The sequence below is a fragment of the Acanthochromis polyacanthus genome, chromosome 2 (assembly GCF_021347895.1).
Source record: "Acanthochromis polyacanthus isolate Apoly-LR-REF ecotype Palm Island chromosome 2, KAUST_Apoly_ChrSc, whole genome shotgun sequence".
Lineage (NCBI taxonomy): Eukaryota > Metazoa > Chordata > Actinopteri > Pomacentridae > Acanthochromis > Acanthochromis polyacanthus.
This window is the reverse complement of record NC_067114.1, coordinates 16,772,404-16,800,278: the sequence shown is the minus strand read 5'-3', so window position 1 is coordinate 16,800,278 and position 27,875 is coordinate 16,772,404. Positions and strand designations below refer to the sequence as shown.

Below are 27,875 nucleotides of genomic sequence, written 5' to 3'. Positions count from 1 at the left end.
GTTCAGGGCCCTGAACATTTTCAGAAAATACCTCTCGGTGTCCGATTTTACTTTTGGCCTTGTACCAAACATGATAACACAGAAGCACACAAAAAAGCTGATATCTGCCTTCATGTTTAGAAATCACAGTATCTGACAACCCAGACTCGACTTCATAATATCATGTCTTTAGCATTCATGTAGGATTTTTAAAGCTTAAGCCTTCTGTTTATTAACTGTGACAACTGAGCGATTGTAATGAGTACAACAAAATTCAATATTACCCTCCTATCTTAAACATAAATCTGTCACACACAAAGACTAATTCTCTGTACCTCCACCAGCAGGTTTGAAAAGATATGTTGTCTTTACAAAACCACACCATTTAACATTTATTAGGTATAAAAGCAGAAAGAATCATTAAATGTTGAACTGTTCTGACGGTCCTTGAACTACTTGTCTATGACGTGGCATTCCTGTGTGAAACGTAACCAAATGTAAGCATTTACAAAATTCAAATTGTGACATTCCATCAAAATCTGTTTTTTATTTGTCTTATCTAAAAATTCTTCCAAACTAAATTGTTGCTCTAAACCAAATTCTGTAAAAAAAATAAAATAAAATAAAATAAAACAAAATACCTAAAAAAAACTAAAATTCTGCATGCTTCAATGTAACTAGGTAGCAATAAGTGGCACAGCTGTTGTACAGCAAAAAAATCAGAGACTATTCAGCTGACCTGCAGATTGTGTTTACACAGATCAGATAGTAGACAAGAGGAAGCAAATTAAAAATGTAATTTGACCAATACTAAAATGTCTATAATATGCAAAGTCACTATTTTTTTTGTGTAATATTGGTAGCACCAGTGGGCACGTGAAATCGTGTACATGTTAATTCCATGATTTTATTTTATTTTTTTACATTTTTGGAAAATAAATGGTCAACAAAATGAGTATGTTAAATGATTTATGGCACTGTGACTGTCTTAAGCTGCACAAACACATTTCTGAGTTCTTTCTACTTCTAGCCTTAGTTGTGCTGTTTCCGTCGAGGTTTGGACTTCATAGTGCAGTAAAAATGAGCCCACAGTGAGAAGAAATGTGACAGGAACAAAAGAAAATGCCCCCAAACTGCTTGGGATTCAGAGGGTTTGCTTTGAAAAATGTATTTCAGAGGCTTTTGAACTTGTTCTTTACTTTCTCCTTCACAGCTTCACAGTCTTCTCCATACTGACACAGAGCTACAAACTTTAAGGAGGCTTTTTTAAATTTGCATTTGCAATTGTAGTTCCCCTAGCAGCCACAACTTATATTAGGAGTGACTTCTCTCTAATACAAGTCTGTGAAGGATAGATTTTTCCTTGCACATTGGTTAGAGCAGGTGAGGTCACAGAACAGTTTTTCAAAAAAACAAAAGTTTGACAGAAAATATAACGAGGTAACTACTATTGGTCAATGTGTATGTGTTTGTATAGGTTTGGGGAAAAGAGGAGAACCTGAAGGATCTGCTATCTGAAGTGGCCACAGGGAGTTTACAAGATGGACAGTCACCTGGAGTCTACCTGTGTGAGGACCCTATCTGTGGCATGCAGGTACACACACACACATACACACACACACACACACACAGACACACAGCTGACAGACTTGTGAGTCGGGTAGTTCACATTTTTAATTTTCTTGTTTTAGTTGATTCGGTTTTTTTAAGCATAAATGCTCAAAATCATAAGCAATGTTTTTAATATATTACTAACTTTGTTGTTATAATATTTCATTGCTATCTAACTTTATTATTTGTGTGCTGACATCTTTTATTGTTTTACTCAGTTACATTGTAAATGAGGCCTTCATATCTCAATGTGCTCCGAGTGTAAATAAAGCATGAATGAATGAATTAGTTTATGTAGCGGCTGCTGTAGATTCAGTTATGTGAGTGCGTGTATGAAGAGCCCCAGGCCTTGTATCAATATGCTTTACCTTTGTTCTTTTTCGCCTCAGGCAGTCCTCTGTTGTTTTAGCTCCTGTGGCACACTTGCAAACACATTAGACACTCACTTTGGATACAGTACGGTATAGTGTGCAGGTTTAGTATGCTGTTTGACTGTTTTCATCCATAAAAGCATGAGGGTTTCGAAATAATTGGCTGATTAATTCATCTGTAGGTACAGCTTTTGACTGGTTAAACCAAAGAACAAACAGAAATGAAAGAGATTTGACATAACCAGATGTGGAAAAACAACTCTCAAATGGCTTCTTTTTTATTGAAGCTTCTTTTTTTAATAGCTTTGATATTTACCAATTGATGGCCAAGATTCAGAAGACAAAGGGCACATGGCATTAAATCTAATCGTGACCATCATTCATTTACAAGTAACTAAACAGCAGTAACCTGAATAGTGTTTTTATTCAGAAAATTGCCAAAAACAACTGAGTGACAGTGGGTGAGCTACAGTCTGTGTGTGTGAGTGCAGTTATATGTTTATAGGATTAGAGAGTCTGATACAAGCACATCTGTGTAATCCTTAACTAATCTGACATAATCTCATCAGTAATAATATCCTGCAGTGCCACACAGACGCACACACACGCACACACACACACACACACACACACACACACACACACACACACACACACACGCACACACACACACACACACCCTCTCTCTGCTTCCCGCTACTTCTTTCTGACATACCTGCAGGCACATTGGAAATGCTCTATTAGAATATGTCAGTCAGTCTCCTGACAGTACACACTATTATCAATGTTTAGGCACTTTTTGGCGGGTAAACCGAATCCCTCAAGCTAAGATGAAGCGGCACCTTTCCTCCTGTGTGGCTGTCTGTCCTCTGGCCACTCACTGCTGCTTCCTTATCATGTCTAGAAAAGTGTAAAATTCCCCCCTTTTTTCCCTCTTTTACACATTTTGCAGCTCCAGAACCAGTCGGAACTTCGTGCCCCGACGCCAGAAAAGGCAGCCTGGTTCCTGGATGCAGCAATAGCAGCTCGCCACAGCAGCCAACGCCCCAACACCACAGAGGAAGAACACAGGAATTCACATATGCTGTTTACATTACACATATACCAGTATCGTATGGAAAAGACAGGAAAAGGAGGGAGTAAGTACTGTTTACTGCAACACTGTCATTGTGGTTATCACTGTTATTACCAGTGCTGCTTTCTCTAATTATTATCAACAACTAGACACCACAACGACAACAGTTACTGTACGTAGGACACTACTACACAATACCACACTATTATCATTAATATTATTACATCACATATTACCTGCTGTCACTCTGACATCTGATTTTTATTAACAGCTTGTTATTTAAGAACATATACGTAGATTGAGCTGCACACATGTTCTTAAAAATCAAACTCCTTGACAGGGTTATGCACATATCAACCACTGACTTTATGTATTCTTTTTTTTTCCCATCAGTCCTTAAAAATAAGCAAGTTGCATTGCAGGGGAAGCATTGAGCAGCTGTATGTTTGACAAAGAGAGAATGTGACAGATGTCTGACCAAAGTATCACTGATAATAGCTACTTTCAGTGCACTCATGGGAGTGTGAGAGACACGGGCAGAAAAGTGTATTTATCTTTGCTTGCGTATGAGAGAAAGAGATAGAGCTAGGACATGCAGGGAAGTGAATATTCAAGGATGAAAAAAGCAGCTGATGTGAGAGCATACACCGTTCGTCTCGTAAACTTACTGCTGCAGACGTTCTTCATTGATTTTAAAATCAATTGACTTGATTACGAACATTATTCAGTACTGCATTAACATATTTAAGTTGTGGAATCTGCATAAATCTACGATCTGTTCGACCTTTTTCTCTTACACTCCCACCCCTCACTGACTTCTGTCTCTCCTCCTTCATTCTTAACCCATTTTTTTCTCTTCTGCTAGTGTCAGGAGGTCGCAGTCGCCTCCATCTGCTGGACCTGGGCAGCTGTGATGTTAAAGTACTCGGAGGTGGAGGTGGCGGGAAAAGCAAGGAGAACTCCTCACCCAGCTCGGCCCCTCTGTGCCTTTCTCTGTCTGCCCTCGGCAACGTGATCTTGGCCCTGGTCAACGGGAGCAAACACATCCCATACAAGTAGGTTGGTGTGAGTGTGAGAGAGAGGAGGTTAGACGAGAGGGGATGCGTGCTTAGATGCTCTGATTAAAGGAGCAGAAACTGAAGCAGACATTGAAGAGGAGGGTATGAGTGGCCAAATTACCAACCGGGTGGAAGAAATGAAGAGAGGAGTGAGGAGAAGACTGAGGAGGAGAGCAGGATGTTTTGGTGCTGGAGGAGAAAAGGAAAGGAAGGCAGTTTTCTTAAGGTGCTTCAGGTTTGGGGGACTCAGCGTTATAAACAACAGCTGCTGTTACATATTCATCACGTTCATTTTGCTGGTTAACTGACTGGCAATGAGAGCAAAGGAGAAAAGGAGAGGGAGAGATAACAGAGTCAGAGACTGTAGCCAGAGGTACTCAGGTGGATCAAAAAAATGCATGGAATAGGAAAAAAATATTTAGAATCGCTGTGCTGTAGTGTCACTGTAGCCGCTTGGTGTACGTACAGTATATGATATTGTAAATGTCCTCCTTTTACCGATCTGTCCTCTAATTCCTCTTTACTTCCCTCCTTTCTTCTCACTCTTCCTCTCTCCTTAAGGCTGTGCAGCTCTGTGCTTCTCGCTGGTTTAATTTAATCACCAGCTTTTGCATTTACATTACAAAACAACCTGCGACTTAGCAGTGAAGCTGTAAGCAAAGCTTTGCTGAATCTGGTTTGGCACTGGTGACTCAGGCTGTGCCATGGGATTGGACTGGTTCAACAATCGATGCTGTGTCTCTGCCACTGCTCTATAACCAACTACTAATGCAAGTCTGACACTGTTGAAAACATGACCAATAGAGTGGGCCACTGCAGGACTACTTTAAAAATTCTACCAGCATTGTATGATTAGCACCAAATACAAAGGCTTAAGCCTGATGGGAATATCATTAGTTTTGAAGGTATTTATTCATAAAGCAAAATCATAACATGCTGGACAAAGTATAATTTTAAAAATCCCTTTGGCTGCTTTGAATAACTTCAGTTTTATTGAATAGTTGTATAGAATTTTACCACAAGAAGTCAACCTCATCTTGGTGCCAAAAGAAGATTCACAAAAGTCATCAGCTGGTTTCATAATGTGGAGATCATGAATGTCTGCCCAGAATAATTTGGTGATACATCCAGTCTGAAACACGGTGACTGATAAACCAAACGACCAATCAACTTTTCCATCTAGAAACCAATGCAGCCACTAACTGACACTGTTTCTTGTGATGTGACAGTATTGGAAAAATGTGTTTAAATTCAGGTTGAGTCCTGGAACTCTGCTCATTTTCTTTCATCACAGTTGCTGAGCTGCTCTTGCAATGCTTCACTGCTCTCAGGATAGGGTCCCATCCTGTTCTTATAATCCTTGTCCTGTGCCTGTACTGTTGCTAGGTAACCAGTGAATCTATTGTTGATCTCTATACTTTTGGACTTTTGCGTTTATAGCCTCCCAGTTCAAGAAAAGAGGTAGCCACAAAACCCACAGTTGGGCTTTTGCAAGATTTCAAGCATCCAAGTGCAATCCCAAACAGCCATTTACTATACATGAATCTTTCTCACCGGGGACTCTGCACAGCTCCAAAATCAGACGATTTCCCAACTGGTCTGCCATATTTCTCCTTTGGCAGAACCCCTATTGAATCATAATGCGCCAACACTTTCCCTGACTCTCCATCAAACACGGCCAAATTTTTTTTCCTTCACCAGTGTCCACTTTGGCAATCACAGTTCTCTGTATTAGCAAAATAAGCTTTGCTCCAAATTCCAATGCACTCCTGAAAAGTTAATTTAGCAGTTCAATCTCATATGACAGGCTGCACAGTGGTTTGGTGGGTAGCATTTTTGCCTTGCAGCTGGAAGATCCCTGGTTTGCATCCTGGCCTTCCCGGGACCGTTCTGCATAGAGTTTGCATGTTCTCCCTGTGCATGTGTGGCTCCCACAGTTTAAAAACATGCTGAGGTTAATTGGTAACTCTAAATTATCTGTAGGCGTGAATGTGAGTGTGGTTGTCTGTATATGTAGCCCTATGATAGACTGGTGATCTATCTATGGTGTTCCCTGTCTTCACCCTAAATCAACTGGGATAGACTCTAGCCCCTCCATGACCCTAATGAGGATAAAGTGGTGTATAGATAATGGATAGATAAATGGAATCTCATACGAGTTTCACCCTGTTTCTTCTTGAGATTTGTGATTGAGATTAAGGAATATAATATGTTAGAGAGCATCATGTTACATATACGTTTGTCCTCCCTGGCAAAACTCTGGCAATAAATCTAGCACAGGCTGAAAGGAAAGGTCTAATCCAACATCCCCTGCACTTGAATTAACATCCAAATGAATACTTCATGAGTCATGAGTTCACCTACATCAGTCTGATGCAGAGCGATAGACACGGTGAAGAAGAAAGAGGAGGTTTGTTGAAGCCTGAGGCGGCAAACTGAGAAAGAAGAAAAGAAAGGAAGAGAGCAGCGATGAAAAAGAGGAGGTCAAGATAGGAGTGTGTACATACTTTGTGTGCATGTGAATGTACACATATGTGTGTTTGAGATTTCACTGCAGGCTGTGTTTTTAGAAAAGGGGGACAGCAGCGTGAGGTATCGGGCCACAGAGGAGCTGTACTCACTGTCAGCCTGCAGGCCTCAGCACACGCACACACACACACACACACACACACACACACACACGTATATACACACACACACACGCACACATATACACACACACAAAAGGCTATGAATGATTGCAGTAGCCCACCCAGGAGAAAGTCTTTTCTTAAACACACAGCCTACTTTTACTCTCCCATCTGCTGTTATAATCTCTCTGGGACATAGACCATCTCCCACTATTAGACTTCATGATATCAAGACTGCTTCTATTAAAACTTTGTGAGCTTCAATGTGAAATAGAAACCTATTGTTTCCTTAATTGATGAACCATTATCTTTGTCTTTTTCATTTCTTAGCTTCATTTCTAGGAATATGTCAACCTGATGTGTCATTATTGCACGGACCTTTAGCATGATCACTGATCAAGATGAGCTATTAATAATCCCTTGTCAAATGTCAGACATATGTGGGCGTCTGGTAGAAAATCGACCAGTTTTGTCGCATATTTAAGCGGCTGTGTGCGTTTCCAGCATGTCTGCGGTGCTCACATCTCGGTGTGTATGTGTAACCAGGGACAGCAAGCTGACCATGTTGCTAAGGGAGTCGCTAGGCAACATGAACTGCCGGACCACCATGATTGCTCACATCTCTGCCTCACCCAGAGATTTCTCAGAAACCCTCTCCACCATCCAGATTGCTTCCCGGGTCCTCCGCATGAAAAAGAAGAAAACTAAAGTGACTGTGGTGAGTTTTAATCAAACCTTGATGCTTCATTAAAAATGAGAGATAATTTCTCTTAATGGCATACAACTAAAACTTTAGGTACAATAACATCCAGATAAAGACAAATACAGTGTCTGGTAATATAGATTATACAGATGGGTACATAACTCACCTTTTATACTTCTAATCAGTGACAATGTCAGTTTTATAACAGTCCTATGACGCATGCATCCTGCTCACTGCCTTGCCACTGTACTGCATAATGTTTTATTATCTGTAGCTTATGTGAAAATCGTGTATGGACGTTGACTGATGTCCAGTTTGTGCTCAGTTCATTTAGAAACATTATGAAATTTTTCACTTGATCTCCTTTTGTTGCTGCCACCATGTCTCACTTATCACTTCTGATGCTCACTTATTTCCAAATTGTTCAGCAGAACAGAAAAGAGGGTAACCTGAGGGCTTCAGAGCTCGAACAATGAACCTCCTAGAAAAGAAATCTGAAGTCCTGAGATGCTGCAAAGTGGCAGTGTGTGGGAGAAAGAGGAATAAATGAATTAAATTGAATTACATTAGATTAAAGTTCTGATCTTAACGCTGGTGGGTTACTTGTCTCCTATCTGTATTCTCTGTGTTTCCTTTCATCTCCACTGTGAATTGTCAATTAAATGCTAAAATGTCCAAAAAACATATCACTCTGCAAATCTAAAAAGAGAATATTTTCTCTCTCATCACTCTTCTCTGCCTCCACTTTCCTTGCTATCCAATCCTGCCTCAGCAATACACCTCCAGCTCATCTGGAGGAGAAAGTTCTTGTGAGGAGGGTCGCATGCGTCGGCCAACCCACCTGCGGCCTTTCCATCACCGTGGCGACACCGACTCTGATCTCCCGTTGCTGCGACTATCCAGTGACCCTGACGAATACTCCAGCAGCGAGCAGTCATGTGACACTGTGATCTACGTGGGCCCAAATGGAGCTGCGGTGTCAGATAGAGAGTTGACGGACAATGAGGGACCACCAGAGTTTGTACCGATTATTCCTGCTTTGCTTCGAGGAAAAACATCAGAGCAGCATCAAGCACAAAGTCAAAGTCAGGCAGCTGGAACACAGCACAAGGTGATTAGAGATATTTACGTTCAGGGTTTAGATGATTTAATGTAAGGAAACATTAGATGACTCACTTCTCTGTGATTTCTGTGGCAGGTGCAGTGTCAGCCAGACGAACAGCCCAGTGGCCCCTCTCAGCCTCAGCCCTCTCAGTCTCTGCTCGGTCAGCCGTTGGCCCCTGTCCCAGAGGAAGGAGCTGAGTGTCTGAAGTGCAACACCTTCGCTGAGCTGCAGGAGAGACTGGACTGCATTGATGGCAGTGAGGAGGTGATATTTTTTGTCATTATTGTGCAAGATGAACAAAACCCATATATACACGTAAGACAACAATCTAGTTATGCAGCAAATCATAAAAAGAAGTGTAAAATTGCTCTGTTTGTGTGATGGGATCTGGAATTGGTGGTATATTGAAGGTTTTACAGACAAGTTGGACACTTTATCTATTTAAATGTAAAAAGGGTTTTGTTTCTATCTACTTAACATTATCTGCATGTAACCTTTTGCTTTCTGTCACAGTTTCTGCTTCGATGGCAATTTTTAAGAATATTTCTTTCAATTGTGTCACAGAAAATACATTTAAATTTGTTCAGGCCTCCATTCGTTGCATATATGTAGCACAGGTTTTTTTATGTTATTAGCAACTCAAATATCCTTTTCATTCTCAATCATAAGCTCTTGAATGCTGTTCAATAAGTGGAGAGCATTTCCTTTGACAGCAGTCACATCCAGCTGTCTCAGTTACTGCCATATAAAGAACAGCATTTTGCTCTTTTTCATCCACGACTGTCTGTTCTTACAGGTGGCAAAATTTCCCTTTGAGGAGGTTCCAGCAAACAAACAAGGGACCAAACAAGAGTCATGTCTATCTTCATCTGCTCCTGCCTCTGCTTCTGGTTCTGCAGCTGTGTTGGATACGGAAGACAAAACAGGTAAAGACTTTATTTCATTTCTTGTATATTCTGTATGATGTTAATATTTTACCCATTTCTTATACTTGAGGACCCAAATAACTGACTATTTTGGCATCAAATCAAGCACATTTTCCTTTTCACTGTTCTTGCACCTGGCCTTTGGCCCCCACCTTGGAAAACACTGTTTTGTCCAACATTTCCAGGCTCTGCTTGTGCTGTAGGAGGAGCATTGCAGGTCTTCTCCTCACCAGCAGCAGCATCCAGGAGGAGGACCAATGACCAGCAGCTGCAGGACATCAAGGAGGTGGTGGAGGAGGCTGAGTTGGCCCAGACGATGATCCACAGCCTTGCTCAGAGTTCTGGATTCCCTATAGTTACTAGTACCAGGAGTGTTACAGGCAGCAGCAGCATCACCTCGAACCCCCTGCACAGAGCCAAGAGTTCCCACTTACATGACAGGTGAGGACGAGTGGCACTCTATGCAGAAAAAGGAAGAACTGTGTCTTTAATTAAAGCACTTTTTCTTGAAGGTGTTGACATTGGCCTTTGAGACATATATCACCTGAACTGATAAAACGTCTCCTTTACCGTCTGTCTGCACAGCCATGAGAGTCTGAACGTGGTGGGCAGTAATACTGACGGGAAGACACGTCCTCTGGGTTCACCGCGCCTCGGCATTGCTAGTCTGACCAAAACCTCAGAGTACAGGTAAAGCACACATACACACTGTACATACTATAGAAAATAATATTGACTGTGGACATCATTCATTTCTTTTGGTTTGAATGAAAATTGAATTTAGAAAATGTCGAAAAAGCAGTGTACTGTGGGTTCCATGTGCTAATACTGAACAATCCCGATGTGTAAAAGGATAGTTTTTGTCTCCATCATGATCTCTCTTTGTTTTCCAGACCTCCATCCTCCCCATCCCAGCGGTGTAAAGTGTACACTCAGAAAGGTGTGATGCCGGCAACACCTCCTCTGTCCTCACACACTCTGGCTCAGGACGGCCAGGCCACAGATGCTTTGACCTCAGACAGTATGTATCATTTTACCTGTTTATGCCTTAGAACTTTACTGAAACCTTGAAATATATGATTGATATTTATGATGACTGAATATTTTTTTCACTTTTATCTCCCTTTTCTTTCTGAGCCTCATTTTCTCAATTTGAATTTCCCACTTGGAATGTGTTTTCTCCTTTGAAAACTTGCTTTAAGGACCTAAATAGTATCAGTCCATTAAAGTCACAAGTGACTGAATGCATAAAGAACACATCATTTGCGTGATTCTTACAATTTTCTGTTACAGTTTGGTTATATTTTAGTGTATGGGAATTTTCTGCTAAAATACAGACACAGTTCATGCATAGCACCAACTAATATTCACCTTTTAAAACACTTTAATTAAAAATTCAAAGAAATTTGTCCCTCCATTTAGTGTTTTACCCATTTGGATAAAGACTTCAAATAAATTGTAATACAGGTATAATATATTTTGAAAATAATTTTTATAAATTGTCTTACTAATACTGGCAATGTCCAATATCATTGTTGCACAGAGTAGAAATTCAATCCTTTATTTTATATCTATTGATGAAAAATGTATGAACAGTCTGTTATTCAGTCTGGTAAAATATAGTGGGAGTTGGAGTCACCTGAGCACCGCACAGTTTATCTAATAACCAGTGGTTTGAATTTGGCATTCCAATTGTGAAGCCAGTTTCCCAAATTACCGTCGTACCAGTGACTGTTTGTATTCTGCACTTGGAACACAAAGTTAAGTACATTGCCAAATGTGTGTTTGCGATTCTGCAGACAGTTTGGCTGCAGACAGTGGCCGTTCCTCCACAGAGTCTCTGCTGTCCAGGACTTCTCCTGCAGGCATGAGCCCACAGATCCGAGAGCCAACTCCATCTCTGTCTGCTAGCCTGGGCTCAGCCGAGACACTTTGTGATGACGACGTACCACCGATACCTTTGGATACGCACAAGGATGGTGAGTTACAATAGAGCTTAGCCGCAATATACCATAATATACATGTAATCATAATGATCAACTAAGAAAAGAAAAACTGTGTTAACTCACTTTTCTCTCTCTTCCACTTGCAGCCTCAGGACCAGCGCTGTCTGTAGGAACAGTTGGACCTCTCATGCTCGGGGAGGATGAGCTGGTATACACTTTCGCTACTGAAGGCGATGAGCACCTTGATGTTGCTGAGATGCAGGGTTTTGCCTGTCGTCCAACGAGCATCATCAGCTTCAACAGTGACTGTGGCTCTGCAATTGCCCTCGTTTCATCTCAGCCCGTCAGCGTTATCAGTGGTGCTGCCTCAGACGGAGCCGTGCAGGAATATCAAATTCCTGCAACCACCTCAGGAGTTACAGAGGTTGTTGCCATGGCAGAGGTTAGTGTGACTGTCTTGCTTTGCATTTGATTCAAATGATTCAAACCAGAGAAGGCACATCTTATTCCTTTGTCTTTTGGATTTCAAGGTGTTTTACCCAGTTGTTTTGCTCTGTGTTGCAGGTGGCAATGGCCAAGCTGCGGATAGAAGGTGAAGCCTTAGCAACAGGGATGTCCAACTGTGGTTCACCCATCTCCTCCTGGATGAGTGATCTGAGCATGGGCAGTGAAGCCGATCAGTCTCTCCACAGCTTCAGTCAGTCACAGAGTCAGCAAGGGGAGGCACTGGCTGATCCTGAACCCAACCAGAGCTTTGGAGTAGAAGGTTACGAGAGCAGCGGCAGCCCAAGAAGAGGAAGTCTGGAAGGAGAGCTGGTGCTGTCAGAGAACCTGAGCGATAAAGGTACTCCAACCAAAGACAGGCTGAGAAAGCTTCCTCCCTCAATGGCTAAAACAAACATCCAAATTCTGGCTGGACCTGGAAACATCTCTCCTTTCAAGAGCACCATCAGCGTCCACCCCTGTGTGGCTGTCAAACCAATGGTCATGCAGGAACCCAGCATCCTCTCCTCACCTACAAGGACCAGCCTAATGAAAGACCCAGTCAAATCCAATGCAGCACTTTTAGCTTCTATTTCTAGCGAGATGAGCTTTGAAGACCCCTGGTTGAAACGTGGTACGGAGGAGGGAAGGAGCAGGGAGCTTGTGTGCGAAGTGAAGCCAGAGAAGAGGGAGGTCGAGCAGTCAAAGAGCCACGCAGGAGAGAGGGCTGGGAGTGGAGAGTATCGGAGCTCCTGCAGGGAAGGTAAGGAAGAGTGAAGAGGTTGTTTGAAAGTGAAATGTTTTAACTATGTGTTATTTCTTATTTCAGGGTCTTCTTTGTTATTCCTGTGTCACCAGGTGGGGATCATGGCAGCTCTAGTTCAGGTGGAGAAGTGGCGTCATCTCCAGACTCCTTTAAGAGAGTGGTGGATGGCTGTGAGATGGTCGCTGTTGTTGTCCAAGGTGAATGCCTGACTAGCATCTACAGCCCAGATATCCACCGCACAGCGAGTCTGCCCCGCGGGTGGCACCGCCTTAATCGACACGATGGCTTGGACAATGGAAATGAGTACCGTAATCTTGGCGTCACCACTTCAACTCCCTGCAGCCCTCGTGCCACACTTGACCGCTGGGGATCAAATGGAAAACAGGCTTTTTTCTCCCACAAGAAGGGGGGGATCCCACCTCTGCCACCGGTACGAAAGTCCAGCCTTGAGCAGCGAAACAGGGCAGCCAGTCCTCTCCACCAGCCCAGCCATGGAGTCTCATCGCTGGGGAGCTCAGCAGATGATGCAGCGGTGTCAGCATGTGGCTCTGCAGGAGCTATTCGGCAGCGAGGCTCCAGCATCGACAGCAGTAGACTCTTCAGCGCCAAGTTGGAACAGCTTGCAAACAGAACCAACTCTCTGGGCCGAGTCCACAGCTCGCACAGTGGTTCCCATCACTATGACTGCTTCTCCCTGGAGAGAGGCGAGAGTCTTAGAGGAGGAGGAGGAGCGAGGGGGGACAGCACCATGCCTCGCACTGGACGCAGCCTCACCCGTGCCGGATCAGTATCTTCTCCCACTGGTAACAATGGCAGCCCTGGTTTTAGTGGCAGTCCTGGTCCGAGCAGCACTCCACAGTCACCAGCCAAGACCAGCAGCCAGTCAAAGATCTCAGCGGTCAGTAAGCTACTGATGACCAGCAGTCCTAAAGCCAGGAGTCTATCTGCCTCCAGCACCAAGACGCTGAGCTTCTCTACCAAATCTTTAAGTCAAACTACCAGCCGCAGCTCCAGCCTTCCTCCTAATGGAAAGGTAGGAAAGAATGTTTTAGCAATGATTGTAAGACCTTCCTGTTGTACTTTTACTGTTACATGAGAAACACATGCATTAACAAACTAAATGCAAATACTTAAACTTGTCATAGCCTTCATTTGTCCAGCCATCTACTTAAACCATTTATTGTTTCCTCAGCCCCAGAATTCAGTCCAGGGCCCTCTACAGCAGCAGCAGCAGCAGCAGCAGGGACCCTCCCCCGGATCCTGGTCTACACAGTCTCTGAGCCGCAGTCGAGGGGGAAGCTTGACTGCCAAGCTGCCTCTCCGGGCTGTAAACGGTCGAATCTCAGAGCTCCTCCAGGGAAGTGCAGGCTCCCGTTCTAGAAGTCACTCCCAGGGAGGAGGCACAGATCCAGCAGACGAACGAGGAGTTGGAGGGGCAAGGTTAGTTAGTGCTACTTTATTTTACATCTTAAAAAATGTAGCAGTTCCTAAGCAAATAATTTTATATAAGGTACAAGATACATAGAGCGCTTGATATAAACTGCATGATACAGTTCATGTATTATCTAAGAATAACATCGGTGATGGAGCAGGCATATCAATTTCAAAAGATTTTGGGGTCATGATAATAATAAGCTGCACAATCTCAGGCAAAATGTCAATAAAATGCATTCAGTAAATGATCTGTTTCTTCTTTCTTGTTCTCAGTGGAGGGGGAGGTGGAGCAGGAAGTGGTGGAGGTGACGGTCTGGGAGAGGAGAGAGCAGCAGTGGTACAAACTCTGCCTTCTCCCTACAGCAAGATCACAGCTCCCAGAAAACCACACCGCTGCAGCAGCGGCCACGCGAGTGACAACAGGTAGATGCTAAAGTGCAATGAGAGATGCAATGAGAGAAAAAGCACTTTTTGAATCTCATCTTTAAATCTGATCTTATGTTGCCTCTCACAGCAGCGTACTGAGTGGTGAGCTCCCCCCGGCCATGGGGAAGACGGCCTTGTTCTACCACAGTGGAGGCAGCAGTGGCTACGAGAGCATGCTGAGAGACAGCAGCGAAAACACAGGAAGCACCTCCTCTGCTCAGGACTCCCTCAGTGAGCACAGCTCTGCCACCACCTCCTCCCGACGGAGCTCCAAGAGCAGCAAGAAGAGCCGGAGCAACACAGGTCACAATTATACATTTTCACTTAATCAGATAGTAACTATGAAGACAAGGAACTAAATATATGTATTTTCCCTTAAACAGTAGAGCTATAGTACTCCTTAATTTAGATATGATCTAAAAATACACTCATTAAATTAGACATCCTGTGGCAACAAGAGCACTTGTTAGATTTAATGAATAAATAAGTAGCACCCTGAATCCCTGAGTACAACCCCAGTGCCAAATGTCAAGATTTTTGTTCAGTTTATCGTCAATTTTTTTTTTTTTTTTTTTGCCATTTTTGGTGAGCACATTTAGCTTTTATATTTTAAAAGTCTGTAGAGGTGAAAATGTCAAAGCTTTTCAGCTAAAGCTTTAAAAAAGAAAGTAAGATTGAAATGGTGGAAGGGAAAATAGGCAGCGCTGTGAGGAGAATCCACTGGTGAGACAAGCACAGATCAGGCGAGGCAAAAGTGCAGAAAGCTGTGGTTGCAGGAGGTGCCAGGTAGGTAAGGTGACCCTGACCGCTCATCTGTGAAATGGTAAAAGGGAATCTGCTGGTGTAGGCTGTAATGAATATATATTCACCAGAACACAATACAGAGAGCCGGCTAATGTGCCTGCCAAATTACTCTCTATCGGTTAAGCATGAGGATGGATATGTGCATAAAATCGGATTGCAGAGAGGCAGCTCCTCCTGGTGTGTCTCTGATTATTGATTTAAATTGGAATTAGCCTTTCCATCCAAGTGTGCAGGATGCAGTTTCACCTCCAGCCAAGCAGCATAAAGTCTGGATTTACTCTCATTTTGCTTCAACCGCAGCAGATTCAGTGGATTAGTGGAGGCAATTCGTTGTCAAAATACCACAAGTTGACACAAAGACATGAAGGATTACTCTGTGTTTGCTGCATGTGGAGGTGAAGCCAGTAACTGAGGAATGCTGGTTGTAATGCAGCTCTGATTTAGGAAGAGTAAGTTCTGTTTAAATAGGATGAAGAAGGAAGAGCATGTGTACCAGAGGCTGAAGTAATGTCCAACTGAAATGTTAATCACATCTCCACCTGAGTCTCTCTTTGTGCTCGACTTCAATTAAATTCTATTCACCAACTTTGCCCCTCTTCATACTTTTTCATTTATTCCTCTCACACATTTTCTCTCACATTTGTCCAACTCTCTCTCTCTCTCTCTCCACTTGCACTTTCTCCTCCCTGCAGACTCTCAATCTTCCCCTGTCCTGTTATACGCTTCTTCCTAATGAAACACAAATGTCTCTGCTTGACCTTTCTGTGCTGTGCTGAGACCAAAAGACAGCTGAAACCTTATTAAAATCACCACTTTCTCTCTCCCCTCTCAGACACTTTATCTTTCACTTCCTGTTGAATCTGATAACCCTCGTTCCTATCGACATGGTCGGCAATTTCTATGCAAAGTGTCTGTGTAAACGCACCGCGGTGTGTATTTATTGTAGCGCAATGGGCAGATTGGAGTCTGACCTTCTGCTCTTATCTATAAGCGTCAACTTTTTATCTTGCTTCACACTCCATTATCTGTTTCTTGTTCTCTCTTTGCTTTTCAAACACACAATAGTTTTCCTTTATGAGTTCCTGTCTGCTTCCCTCCAGTGATTCTTCCATCTCTTTCTCTGCTCCCTCACCTATGATCTTTTTACTCAGAATATTCTGCTTTTATATCTATGCTCTGTCATCATTTTCCTCTATAAGATACTTATCCTGGTGTCAAGGCATGTAAAAGGTGTCCTCAGTGAGTATACGGACACTTAAAGGTCCCAAATCATACTTTTGAAGAAGTAAATGAAGTCTGATATGCCCCATCAGTTACAGTTTTACCTCAAAATATTGCACAGATTGATAAATCTATCATGATTATAGTACACCTGGTTTTAGCTCTGTTAGAAATGGCCTGTTTCAGTGTCTGAAGCTTTAAATCCAGTTGAGCTGCCACAGTTCACACCCTTTCAGGAAGATGGCTGCAGGCCCACCACTATTTTATCATAATTCAGCTTAGACTGTCTCAGCTGTGAGAAATGAGCTGTCATCTACTTGTGCTTTGATTTGGCCAAAAACTGAAGTGACATCCTAGATTTTGGGACAGGCTCATCCTGAAATGCTCTTCTTCAGTATCATGTTTAAATGTGTGAAGTTTAAAGTTTAATGTGCATCTGTCATGTTAGAAATAAGTGTCTGTGTTTAGAGGGCAATGACTGGTAAAATAAATACATTAACTTACATCGTTAACAGTTTTCTACCAGCATCCCTCTCTTGCATAAATTGTAGCAGTTTGTACAGTAATAAATTTTTATATTGCCCCCATAGCTCTTTATTACAACAATGTGTTCACTGAAGTAGACGGCACACAATCTGCAAATTTCTATAAAAGGAGACGGAAAAGGGAAACAACAAACAGGAAGGCCTTTTCTCATATTCTGCTCTATTCTAATTGTGTTTAAAAACAACCCATGAAAAAATTTATTTAGAAAAATATGGTTTTATTGTGGGCTGCACAGTGGTGTAGTGGTTAGCTCTTTCACCTTGCAGCAAGAAGATCCCTGGTTCGAGTACCGGCCTGAGCCTGGGATCTTTCCGCATGGAGTTGGAATGTTCTCCCTGTGCATGCGTGGGTTTTCTCCGGGTACTCCGGCTTCCTCCCACAGTCCAAAAATATGCTGAGGTTAATTGATTATTCCAAATTGCCCGTAGGTGTGAATGTGAGTGGGATTGTTTGTCTGTATATATAGCCCTGCAACAGACTGGCGACCTGTCCAGGGTGTCCCCTGCCTTCGCCTGAGTCAGCTGAGATAGGCTCCAGCACCCCCCGTGATCCTAGTGAGGATAAAGCGGTGTATAGAGAATGGATGGATGGATGGATGGTTTTATTGTACAAGCTATAGGACTGGATGCATTTTCCTTCTTCTTTGAATTTTCATTCTGAATGGTCCTGTGAAACGGAATGATGAGAAAACACTAATCAGCTATAAGGGTTCAAGGAATAATTCAACATGGAAGGAAACACACATATTTTCCTTTTCCTGACAGTTAGATGAGAAGATCAGTACCGCTCTCTTATCTGTCCGTCCAATCGAAGGCTACAGGCAGCAGCTTAGCTTAACATTAAGTATTGAAATGGGGAAGAGTGAACCTCACATTGTCCACAGGCAACAAACAAAGCTAAGTCAAGCCCACTAGTTCTGTGCCAAACTATTTCTTGCACTCACTTCGTGGAGCCTTGATGCCGTTGTGAGGTTGCCAGGCAACCAGTGGTCCCGATGTTTTGCTAAGCTAGCAATGACCCTGAGATCATGCTGCAAACAAATACAACAAGAAAACATTTTCAGCATTTTGACTAACACACACAGCATCCCCCCCCCACATGATCAGTTTCAGCAATGCCATGAAAACAAGCATGTCATCACTTGGGACACAGTATAAGTCCCAGTATGCCCAACAATTCTTTGAATGGGATAAAATATAAAGAGAACACACAAAACCATGGGAAACTGTGACATATAAAAGTAAAATATCTTCTTAGTTGATCTTAAAATGTACTTCAGTAATAGTATTTAAATCCAATGGCGAATCAAGCTAAGCCTCTCTACAGCAGTTTGCCTTGTGTATACTGTTATACTGAAAACGAGTGTTTGGTCAAGTGATGTGTGGAGTGCTTTATTTGCAAAATCTGTCAAACACTGAATAAGGATCCATATAGTGAAGGATTTGGGGGTGACTATGTTTACTGTAGCATCAAATGTGTTTTCATGTCTCTGGATGCACTCTATTATTAATTCTGCTGGTGTGTAATGCTCTTTATTGTTATCTTCATCTGTTTTGTTCTTCCAGGTCTGCAGCGTCGTCGTCTGATCCCGGCACTGACTTTGGACTCTTCTTCTTCATCACCTTCTCACCGCTCCTCCAAACAGGCTATCACTTCCTCTTCCTCCTCCTCCTCCAGCCCCGGTGCATGCTGGGTAGATGGTCCACTGGGCCCTCCTGCACCCTCAAACCTACGAGGCGCAACTGCGACAACCGAAACCTTTGAGATCAAGGTGTACGAGATAGATGATGTGGAGCGACTGCAGAAGAGGCGGGACAAAGGAGGGAGTAAGGTGAGATGAAAAACGGAAATGGATGCAGTATGGTGAAAGGAGGGAGGAGCTACCAATGGATCACCTGTTGATCACTTGGTTGAGGTTTTGATCTTTACGTCCTCCTGCATACAGGTTGACGTGTTCCCACTTCTTATATCTCATTTTTACATCCTTGATTCCTTTACTTGCTTTCTCTTCTCACGTCTTAGTCCCTCCCACCAGAAATCCAAATAGAAGAGGTGAGTAAGAAGGACAAAGAGGGAGGAGTCAAGGCAACAATGATTTAACAAAATGAGGCATCCCCGCTTTGGAGCCATCATTTCACAGCAACGTCAGTTAAATGTGACATGTGGCAGCTGCATCATCTGTCCACTGTTTTATTATAGTGTAACTGTGTTTTATTATCTCTGTCATATCAGCATAATTGTGTTTATTACAACTTACACTGCATATTTCTTTTCAATTCAATTCAATATTAGCAATTCTTGTTTTGCACACATTATTGCCAGAAATACAAAAGAAATACTTACTTTTGCAAAGTCCTTCTCCTGTCACGATTGATGTTTTCTAGATGTGTAGCACACCTTTATGCTTCATGCTGAGCCCCTAAACTGTCCCCATGTCTAAAAACGTGGAGGAAAATATAAATAATTTTAGACACGCTAGATGAGGGTGAGGTGAGAAAAGAAAGGATCCTTTGGGAAGAAGGGTAGAAGGCAGAAGGAGAAGTTTAGCGGGATGAAGTTTTAAAGTAGCATGACGTGATGCTTTCTGTTATTGACCAGCCCGAATAGGAAAACTAATTTCTGCACTGACAGGTTAAAAGAAAATCTTAGAAACGGGTAGATGAACCTTCAAAATGGGTGAAACAGATGAAGGAAGGAAAGAAAGCAGGAAAGAATAAGTGTACAAAGAACCAAACTGTGGTGGTGGGCTGAGGGAGAAAGATTTAATGGATGTGGATGGAAGATAAAAGAAGGGGGAGAGCAGAAGAGCAGGAGGCCCATTACACCTGGTGCCAATGAAATTGATTTGCTGAGTAATAGTCGTGGGACACATTAAAAGGCAGTCAGCGTTCTGCTGGACACTGCTGCTAATGAAGAACCAGAGGAGGCTGGAGAAGAATGAGACACTGGAAGGTAAAGGACCTAATGTATCAATGAGAGAAGAAACCAACAAGTAAGGGATTTTCATGAAGCGAATGACTCAACATGCTCTGTAGTCTGTAGTAACAGTGAGCACTTTTCATAAATCTACATTATTTTCCCTTTGGTTTCACTTTTAAAATATCGTCTTACAAATGATTATAAATTCTGAAGACTTTGCAAAACCGTGAAACTCATGAAATCGTTGCAAATGAATGCACGGTGCAGGCGTTTTTTTTTTTTTGGGTTACACTGTTAAACCTTTATGTATTCAGAGGAGGGAGCATTGTGAGCTTTGGGGAAAGAGGGAGGGAGAGAAAAGCATGAAATATAGATTTTCCCTGCAGCGGCCTTAAGAAAGCCACTTAACCTCCAACGGCTCCATGTGAAGCTGCTCAGTGTCCGAAAGTACACAACTCTGGTCACGCTGGGAGTCGCTGAGGTGTAAATGTATGTAACTGTGTCGCTCTCAAGCAGAAAGAGCCATGTGTGTTTCCCAACATGTTTCTCTGAAAAAATAAAGGTGAATAAAATCCATATCTGTCTGCCTGTCCGTCCTCTCCCTTTGTGTCAGGAGGTGGTCTATGTCAGTGCCAAGCTTCGTCTGCTGGAGCACCGCCAGCAGCGAATCAGTGAAGTCCGAGCCAAGTACCAGTGTCTGAAGAAAGAACTGGAACAAACCAAACAGTACTTGATGCTGGAGCCGCACAAGTGGACCACTGAGTGTAAGTGTACATGTATGTGTGTGTGAGATAAAGACATGCATGTGTGTGTGAGATAAAGACAAGAGGCTCTCAGCAGGTTAAAAAAAGGTTTTTAGGAGATGATTGACTGGGATAGAATTCATTATCCCTGCAAGTTACCATGTTTATTTGCAGGTTTTTCATCCAGCTCTCGTGACATTCAAGAACTCTCTACTTACTGAATTCTGAGTGTGAAGGCCCTTACATGCAATTCACTTTTCAGTTGCTGAGTTTGTTGGTATTTAAAGGAAAAGGTTCTAGTTTTGTGATTGTCAGCAAAACCCAAGCAAAGACCAAAGCCAACAATGCATGAGTTGACTACATTTTTTTCAACATCCCTACCCTATCTGTCACACTCACCCAGGGTGGAGGAAGTAATCAGATCCTTTATTTTGTTTAAAGTCTCAATATAGATATGTATAAATACTCCAAAATAGTTAAATGTCCAGCATAAAAAATCGTACTATGTCCAGGCAAAATGCAGTTCAAGTATTGAAGTAGAAGTACTTCTTTGGTCTCTGACTGATGTATTATTATATATGACATAATTAGATTATTAATAATGAAGCATTAGTGTGTATGGAGCATATTACTGTTGTAGCAGCTACAGGTGTAGCTGATTTACACGACTTCATATCCAGTTTTATGTACAGGAACAGTAGATAAATCTGAGGACTTGTGTGAATAATCTGAGGGAAGAAGAAAAAACAAAGTTCTCATACATAAATGTGTTTTCAGTTTTCCATATTTTTTGGTGAGATATTGGATCATTTGAACATTTATTGAAATGAAACTATGTGGGAGGTTTAGAGGGGAAAAACACTATTTGGTGGTGCTATTATCAACTCACAGACATCAGAAATGTGATCCTGACCACACACTGTTGTTTATAAGTGGCTAAAAAGTTGAAAACAACTGATTTAATTTGCAACAATGTATTGTATTTTTAAAGAAAAAACTTGTAATATTATCCAAACAATTAAATTTGTCAAATGTACTGAAGCACAACACCAATGTTTCCCTCTGAAATGTACTGGAGAGGACCCATGTAAAGTCAAACTACCTCGAAACTGGACTTGAGTAAATCTACTTATTTAACTTTCCACCACTAACGCTCACTTACAGGCCAACTGGCTCCTCTTTAAAATGTAAATTTTACACAACAGCTCGCTGTAGTTTTGATCAAATGTTACTGAAATAGGGATAAAAAGTGCCTTGTTGGGAGCAGTAAGACTGTTTCTAAAATTGACTAAAAATAAGCTACAGTGTTAGCCTAGCCGCGCTAGACAACCCACGGCAACGAATTTAATTCTCTGCCAGGGTGGGTCTAGTTATCCTCCATAAGGCTCGAGGCTGGATGCTCCTAAAACTGGCCGGACCAATCACCATGAAGTGTAGAGTCAGAAGGCGGGCGTAACTAAGTGACGACAGAGGCGCGACGATTCTGGCAGAAACAACCAGCGCACAATAAACAGTTATCTTTCAACTCGGCTTTGGCCACAGCCCTTAAAGATTTGAAGCTAAAATTCAACTTGAAAGATAAACAAAGGACGGCACTTAAGTGTTTCATTGAGAAGAAAGACGTATTTGGACTTATGCCGACGGGATATGGCAAATCCTTAATATACCAGTTGGCTCCGCGGCTCCGCTGGTTGGGAAGCTAATGGGACTTAGCCACAATCCGCCGGCGCTCTAGGAACTCCGTCAGCCTATTTGTTGCGCTGATTGGTTGTATAACTACCCAATTGCTGCAGAGTGATTTGAAAGACAACCTTTTAGCCCGCCTCCCTCCCTGTCGAGCGGCCCTAGACCCTTGTGCCTTCAGAAACATGGGTCTAGCGCGGCTAGGCTACTACAGTGTGTCATCACTGTACAGAAATACTGCATGTATGGGCTTTGACTTTAAACACAAATCTTGTGACTTTAATCATTTTAATTATTGCTTTTGTTCATTTTAGTTGATATTTTAAAAACAAGAAATATTCAATTCTTATCTTTTAAGCTGATGTAATGAGTTAAACACAACATATATGCAACAGTGTTTCAGCGAGAATGACATATTTTCTCTATCTTTCCATCTGCATCTAGTTGAGCTACAGCAGGTCTATGAAGTGGACTCACTGGAGTATTTGGAAGCTCTGGAAACTGTCACGGACAAACTGGAGACACGAGTCAACTTCTGCAAAGCTCATCTCATGATGATTACCTGCTTCGATGTGTCCTCAAGGCATCGGTAGACAGATGGAGGGACGCAGAGTCAGACATACAGCTGGACTCAATTAGTGTTGATGTTTGGACCTTTTGCCCCCTAATTAATCCAACACATTTAGAAAATATCTCTTCAACAAATAAATCGCATTGGATGAAGGAGGGGCACAGGGATGGACTGACTATTTGATCCTGTATGTCGCCTCCTCCAGATGTAGGTCAGCAGAAGGACATACAGAGATAAGCAACAGACCAACAGACAGAAGAGCTCATAGATTTTTTTGTGTTGGGGTTGAAAACAATCCCAGAAACAGACATTAAACAGCATCTAATGGACACTTTGAAAAACCAAGTGATCAGCGAACAAATATAACTAGACTGCAAAGAAGCCTCTCAAACTGGGCATTTAGGAATGTAAGGAGAAGAAAAGGAGAAAGACAAACAGAAACTGCCATTTTCTAAACACGGAAGGACAAAGGAGAACTGCAAGAGAAGATCTCTCATCGTTTTGGAAGAGCACTTTTTAAGAGTTTACATAGCTGAGTCATGGCTGTAAATAGAGAGTGCTGACAACAGAGTGGCCTGGTGTTGTGCAGAAAGACAAGAGGACAAAGAAAATGATTTGGATAAGTGCCTTGTGAACATTTCAACATACCAAGACCAATTATTTCTCTCTGAATTTGTGAGTAAGTATGGTGCTAGCATAGAAAAAAAAGCCCACAAAAGATCAGTATCCTTGGAAAATCTTTTAGTTTATGGTCATTTCTAAATGTGATGTTTTACTGTGGGTCAGTGTTTGACTATATGATAAACTAATAATGTATGTTTCAATGTATGGTCTTTGGTGCATCGACGAGAAACTAAAATGTTTTGAAGGAGACCTGCGGAACGTAACACCAAGTCCTCTTTGAAACCATAAAACTGTTGCAAGGACCAAAAATCTAAATTGAAAAACATACACATCTTTTTTCCAAGAGTTATGTGTGTTTAAGCCGGAAAAAAAGAGAGATTCTTGTCGTGTCGTTTTTTTTATCTTGACTTTACTCACAAACATCGGAATTTTGACCCTCTGTGGCATTCATACACTATCTCCCCTGATACAGATATGATGGCTTTTTCATGTTCACAAAGCAATGACATGTCTGAGTCACACATGAGTGGAAATGAAAATGTCTTCTCTGATCCAGTGTTAAGTACATCCATCGACTGACTGACAGGCCGACTGTCTGTTCTTTGTAACTGTGTTGTTCTGCTCTATTCTAGAAGAAACCGAATGATTCGTCAATGTGTGTGTTTTATAATAAGGTATCCTTTTTTATTTGAGTGCAATGGGACCATGTAGAGCCTATTTATAACAATAGGATAATGAAAAAAGGGTATAAAGAGATATTTAAAAATAAATAATGAGGACGGCACAGGTGCTGGGTACACCCAGTGATAGAAAGTATTTAAATTTCATATTATTGGAACAAAGTGGTGAATTTAGTCTGAAAATACGTTGAGATTACAATTATGGGTTGACTGAGTAGTCCCAGCATTGTGTCCCAACACTGTAAAGAAACAAATACAAAAATATATAAAGAAATGAAAGAAAATTCCTGAAAGAAAAGGTGATGGCCGGTTTAAAAGGCACAGATCTCTGCCTGGTTCCATTTTTTTGGGATGGATAGCAACACTTAAAATTTGTTAATATTATTATCTATGGTGCTTGAGATGTTTATGATCTAAATGTTTGTACAAATATAAATATATGGAAGAGCCTGTTTCCCTCTGAAATACAGAACAAAATGCTTCAAATGCTTCTTCTACATCGCTGCCATCATGTCTGTTGTTCTCAGTATCACCACCCTCTCCTCTGAGTGGCTTCGCAAGCAGAGAGCATTCTGGGAGACGCTGTTAATAATCTCTGAGGTAACAGACACTGACTTCAGAGGAGTGGAAATGCTGTAATGACATCGGTATGATTTGTCAAAAGCGTCGCGGTGCTAAATTTATCTCTCTGCTAAAGAGCACAAACGCTGTTTTGTTCCTCTGGACGGACGCAGAAGCAGAAAATATGCAGTTAACTGTGTGAGGTTTGATCTTTGCATGGCTGTGTAGAGAAGTAACAGCTTTTCATTTCACGTGGCGTCCACCTGCAGGGACAGACAGGAGATGATCCAGAGGGAAATTACCCCAAACGCTTTTGACAAACTGGACCTACAAAGTGTTTCCACTAGAGGCAGCCTCGATCATTTTCCTGTTTTTATCTCCCAGTTCACCGTGCAAGTCATGAATGAAAGTTTATTTATTTGAGCTGAAGTCGCTAATTAATGTTCTTATTTATTTACACCTTATGATCTTAAAAAGTTACTATGCATTTCAGAAACAGAAAAATTACTGTATATACTTCACTGAGCCCATGTCATATATAAATATATATACTGTGCACATATCATATATGCGCTCATTTTTATTTTGTATATTTCTTTGGGTTGATTTCATTTGCTCCTGTTTTTCCTCTTGGGGATTTTAATGGGTTTCCTAAAACATTCATCAGTCGTGTGGCTCCAGAACAACAGTGGATTCGATACAAACCAGAAATTCACTGTGACGGTTAATGTGTTTTTTATACATGTGAAGAAAAAACATGTAGTGTGAAGACAGCTGTGTTGCTTTAAGTGAAACGCCCGTGTCTTCTACAGTGTTACAGCCTTGTGTAATCAGCAGTGGATGTTTTGGGAAGCCCAGCCTCTGGACGAGCTCACGGCCTGTACTGTCCTGTCCAGTTAGAAGATGCTATGTGGGAGGTTTCCTTCCTGATGTGTCACTGCCAAATCTGTCATGGTAGCGCTGTATAATTCAAGCAATAATTGAAAATCTCATGGAGTTTTGGTGTCTGCATATTATTTATAGGAAACATATTAGTCCTTATAAACTATGCAGAGTGCTTTAAATCTGATATTTCGCCAAACAGAAGATGTAATGTTAGGTTTAAGGACAAACAGCAAAATAAAACATGGACTAAGGAACAAATTGACATATATGCTGTTAAAGGAGCATTCAAGAATTATAACGTGTTATCTGGAAACCTGGCGCATAGCATCTTTAAGTTCTTAAGGAGTACTGTGTGTTAAAATCTGAGTCAGACCACATTTACCAAAAACAGATGTTCTCATTGGTATTAAGACTCAACTTTAGTCCCTCTGAAGACAGAGATTGGAAAATCTCCAGATAACTGATTAAAACCAGTTTTCTGTTTGTTCTGAGATGTACCCTTCATAACTGTCCTTGGTAATTCTCTTAGGAAACAGCTCCACTTCATCAGTGCAAATGAAAGGATGTGACTGTGTATGAGCTGTTTCCATGATTCAAGATTACACTGTCCTCTGCAGAAGTACTGTTTTTGAGAGATGTGGTCTGACACATTGTGTTGATGGAGGAGTTAGATGGAGGGATGTAAATAAAGGAATGTACTGAAAGAGTTTCACATCTGATTCTTTGTTCTTTTTACACAGAACAGACAACAAAGTACCGGCGAGATGTCAGGTCTTTAATAGATGTCTCGGTCCTGATTAAATATCCACATTTTGCATTATGACTCAAACAGAAGTTTAAAAGACGCAACATAGCTGGCAGACAGCCAACAGATTTTTACATTGTGATATGAAAACTTGCTACATTTCTCTGAATTTGGCTGCACATAAACAAGACTGGAGCAGCTCAGGAACATCATTCAGTTTCCAGTGCATGCATGTGGACCTCAGGTGCCCTGTAGGCAGCTTGTTCTGTGACATATTGCCCTGTTGAGCCTGCTTTGATCACCAATGCACAGCAGGGAACAGGAAGGAGGAGAAGGAAGGAATGAAAGCCAGAGAAAGAACAGATCAGAGAGGAGAAGAGGATAAAGGCAGTAAAAAGGGAAATGCAAGAGGAAAGTGGGAGAAGGAGAAAGAATAGGAGTGCAGGATTACATTTTACAACAGCGGGAGAAGAGAGAGATGAAGTGTGGAAGGGCAGAGCCGGTGCAAGAGAAAAGGGAGGTGAGGTCTGGGAGTTCCTGGAATTTCTGGTTATAAATTTAACTTGGAAAATGTAGCAGAAGATAGACCTGCAAGGCAATGTTTGAAATAATTGCTCAGCGTGAGTCCTTTCTGATCTTATCAGTCTGCTAAATCATGTACCTCAGGCAAGTGCTTGAGTTTAATTTTCTGCACAGAATAGTGAGAACAGACAGAACAAAAGGCCTCCTACAGTGAAAATCAAGTTTTCATCCTGTTATCATGTCCATATGGAGCTTTTTATACGCTGGAAGACACATCACGAGGTAAATATGCAGTCAGCACAATCGGTGAGCATCTGGTTCCAACATGTATGGATGAGTTACTCCAACATTACACCTTGCCGCTGCGCAACACAGAATAATTTTACAGTGTTTGAGCAGAGCCAAAGGTGAGGCAGTGTGCAGGAAGGTGGAGGGAGATAGGAGCTAGGATAAATTAACATATTCATAGATCCACACTAGCTAATGCAGCAAAGGTGGAGAGTTACATGTTAGCCATTGTATGGCATGAAGGGATTTTTAAGGAAAGACACTTCTACTAGTTAGTATATGTACTTTTGATGAACAGAGATAAGTTTTTAGGGGTTTCATTAACACCATGAGGAAGACTTTAAATTTCAAGCAACATGTTGGTGCTAATAAACAAAAGCCAGTGTCAGTTCACATGTACATGGAGATTCCAGTGGTCACTCTTAAATCCATCCATTCTCTATACACCACTTTATCCTCACTAGGGCCGCGGAGGTGCTGGAGCCTATCCCAGCTGACTCGGGCGAAGACAGGGGACACCCTGGACAGGTTGCCAGTCTGTCACAGGGCCACATATACAGACAAACAATC

At 41.9% G+C, this 27,875-nt stretch overlaps 1 protein-coding gene across 3 annotated transcripts in view; it reads left to right on the top strand.

Annotated features, from left to right (window-relative positions):
• kif26ba (kinesin family member 26Ba) overlaps positions 1 to 26,457 on the top strand; it is a 106,911-nt gene extending 80,454 nt beyond the window's left edge. The window contains exons 9-28 of one of the 3 annotated variants that reach the window (XM_051959781.1): positions 1,457 to 1,573; positions 2,914 to 3,100; positions 3,902 to 4,091; positions 7,271 to 7,442; positions 8,200 to 8,538; positions 8,626 to 8,796; positions 9,329 to 9,458; positions 9,644 to 9,899; positions 10,044 to 10,148; positions 10,352 to 10,479; positions 11,258 to 11,437; positions 11,551 to 11,846; positions 11,969 to 12,650; positions 12,746 to 13,686; positions 13,846 to 14,093; positions 14,361 to 14,510; positions 14,602 to 14,816; positions 18,650 to 18,915; positions 20,620 to 20,767; positions 22,874 to 26,457. In XM_051959781.1, the coding sequence (XP_051815741.1) occupies positions 1,457 to 1,573; positions 2,914 to 3,100; positions 3,902 to 4,091; positions 7,271 to 7,442; positions 8,200 to 8,538; positions 8,626 to 8,796; positions 9,329 to 9,458; positions 9,644 to 9,899; positions 10,044 to 10,148; positions 10,352 to 10,479; positions 11,258 to 11,437; positions 11,551 to 11,846; positions 11,969 to 12,650; positions 12,746 to 13,686; positions 13,846 to 14,093; positions 14,361 to 14,510; positions 14,602 to 14,816; positions 18,650 to 18,915; positions 20,620 to 20,767; positions 22,874 to 23,022 (5,070 nt within the window). In that variant the 3' untranslated portion in view covers positions 23,023 to 26,457. Of the gene's footprint in view, positions 1 to 1,456; positions 1,574 to 2,913; positions 3,101 to 3,901; positions 4,092 to 7,270; positions 7,443 to 8,199; positions 8,539 to 8,625; positions 8,797 to 9,328; positions 9,459 to 9,643; positions 9,900 to 10,043; positions 10,149 to 10,351; positions 10,480 to 11,257; positions 11,438 to 11,550; positions 11,847 to 11,968; positions 12,651 to 12,745; positions 13,687 to 13,845; positions 14,094 to 14,360; positions 14,511 to 14,601; positions 14,817 to 18,649; positions 18,916 to 20,616; positions 20,768 to 22,873 lie in introns of all 3 variants that reach the window. The other 2 variants (XM_051959784.1, XM_051959778.1) reach the window with 2 other exon arrangements.
• The last annotated feature ends 1,418 nt before the right edge of the window (positions 26,458 to 27,875 follow it).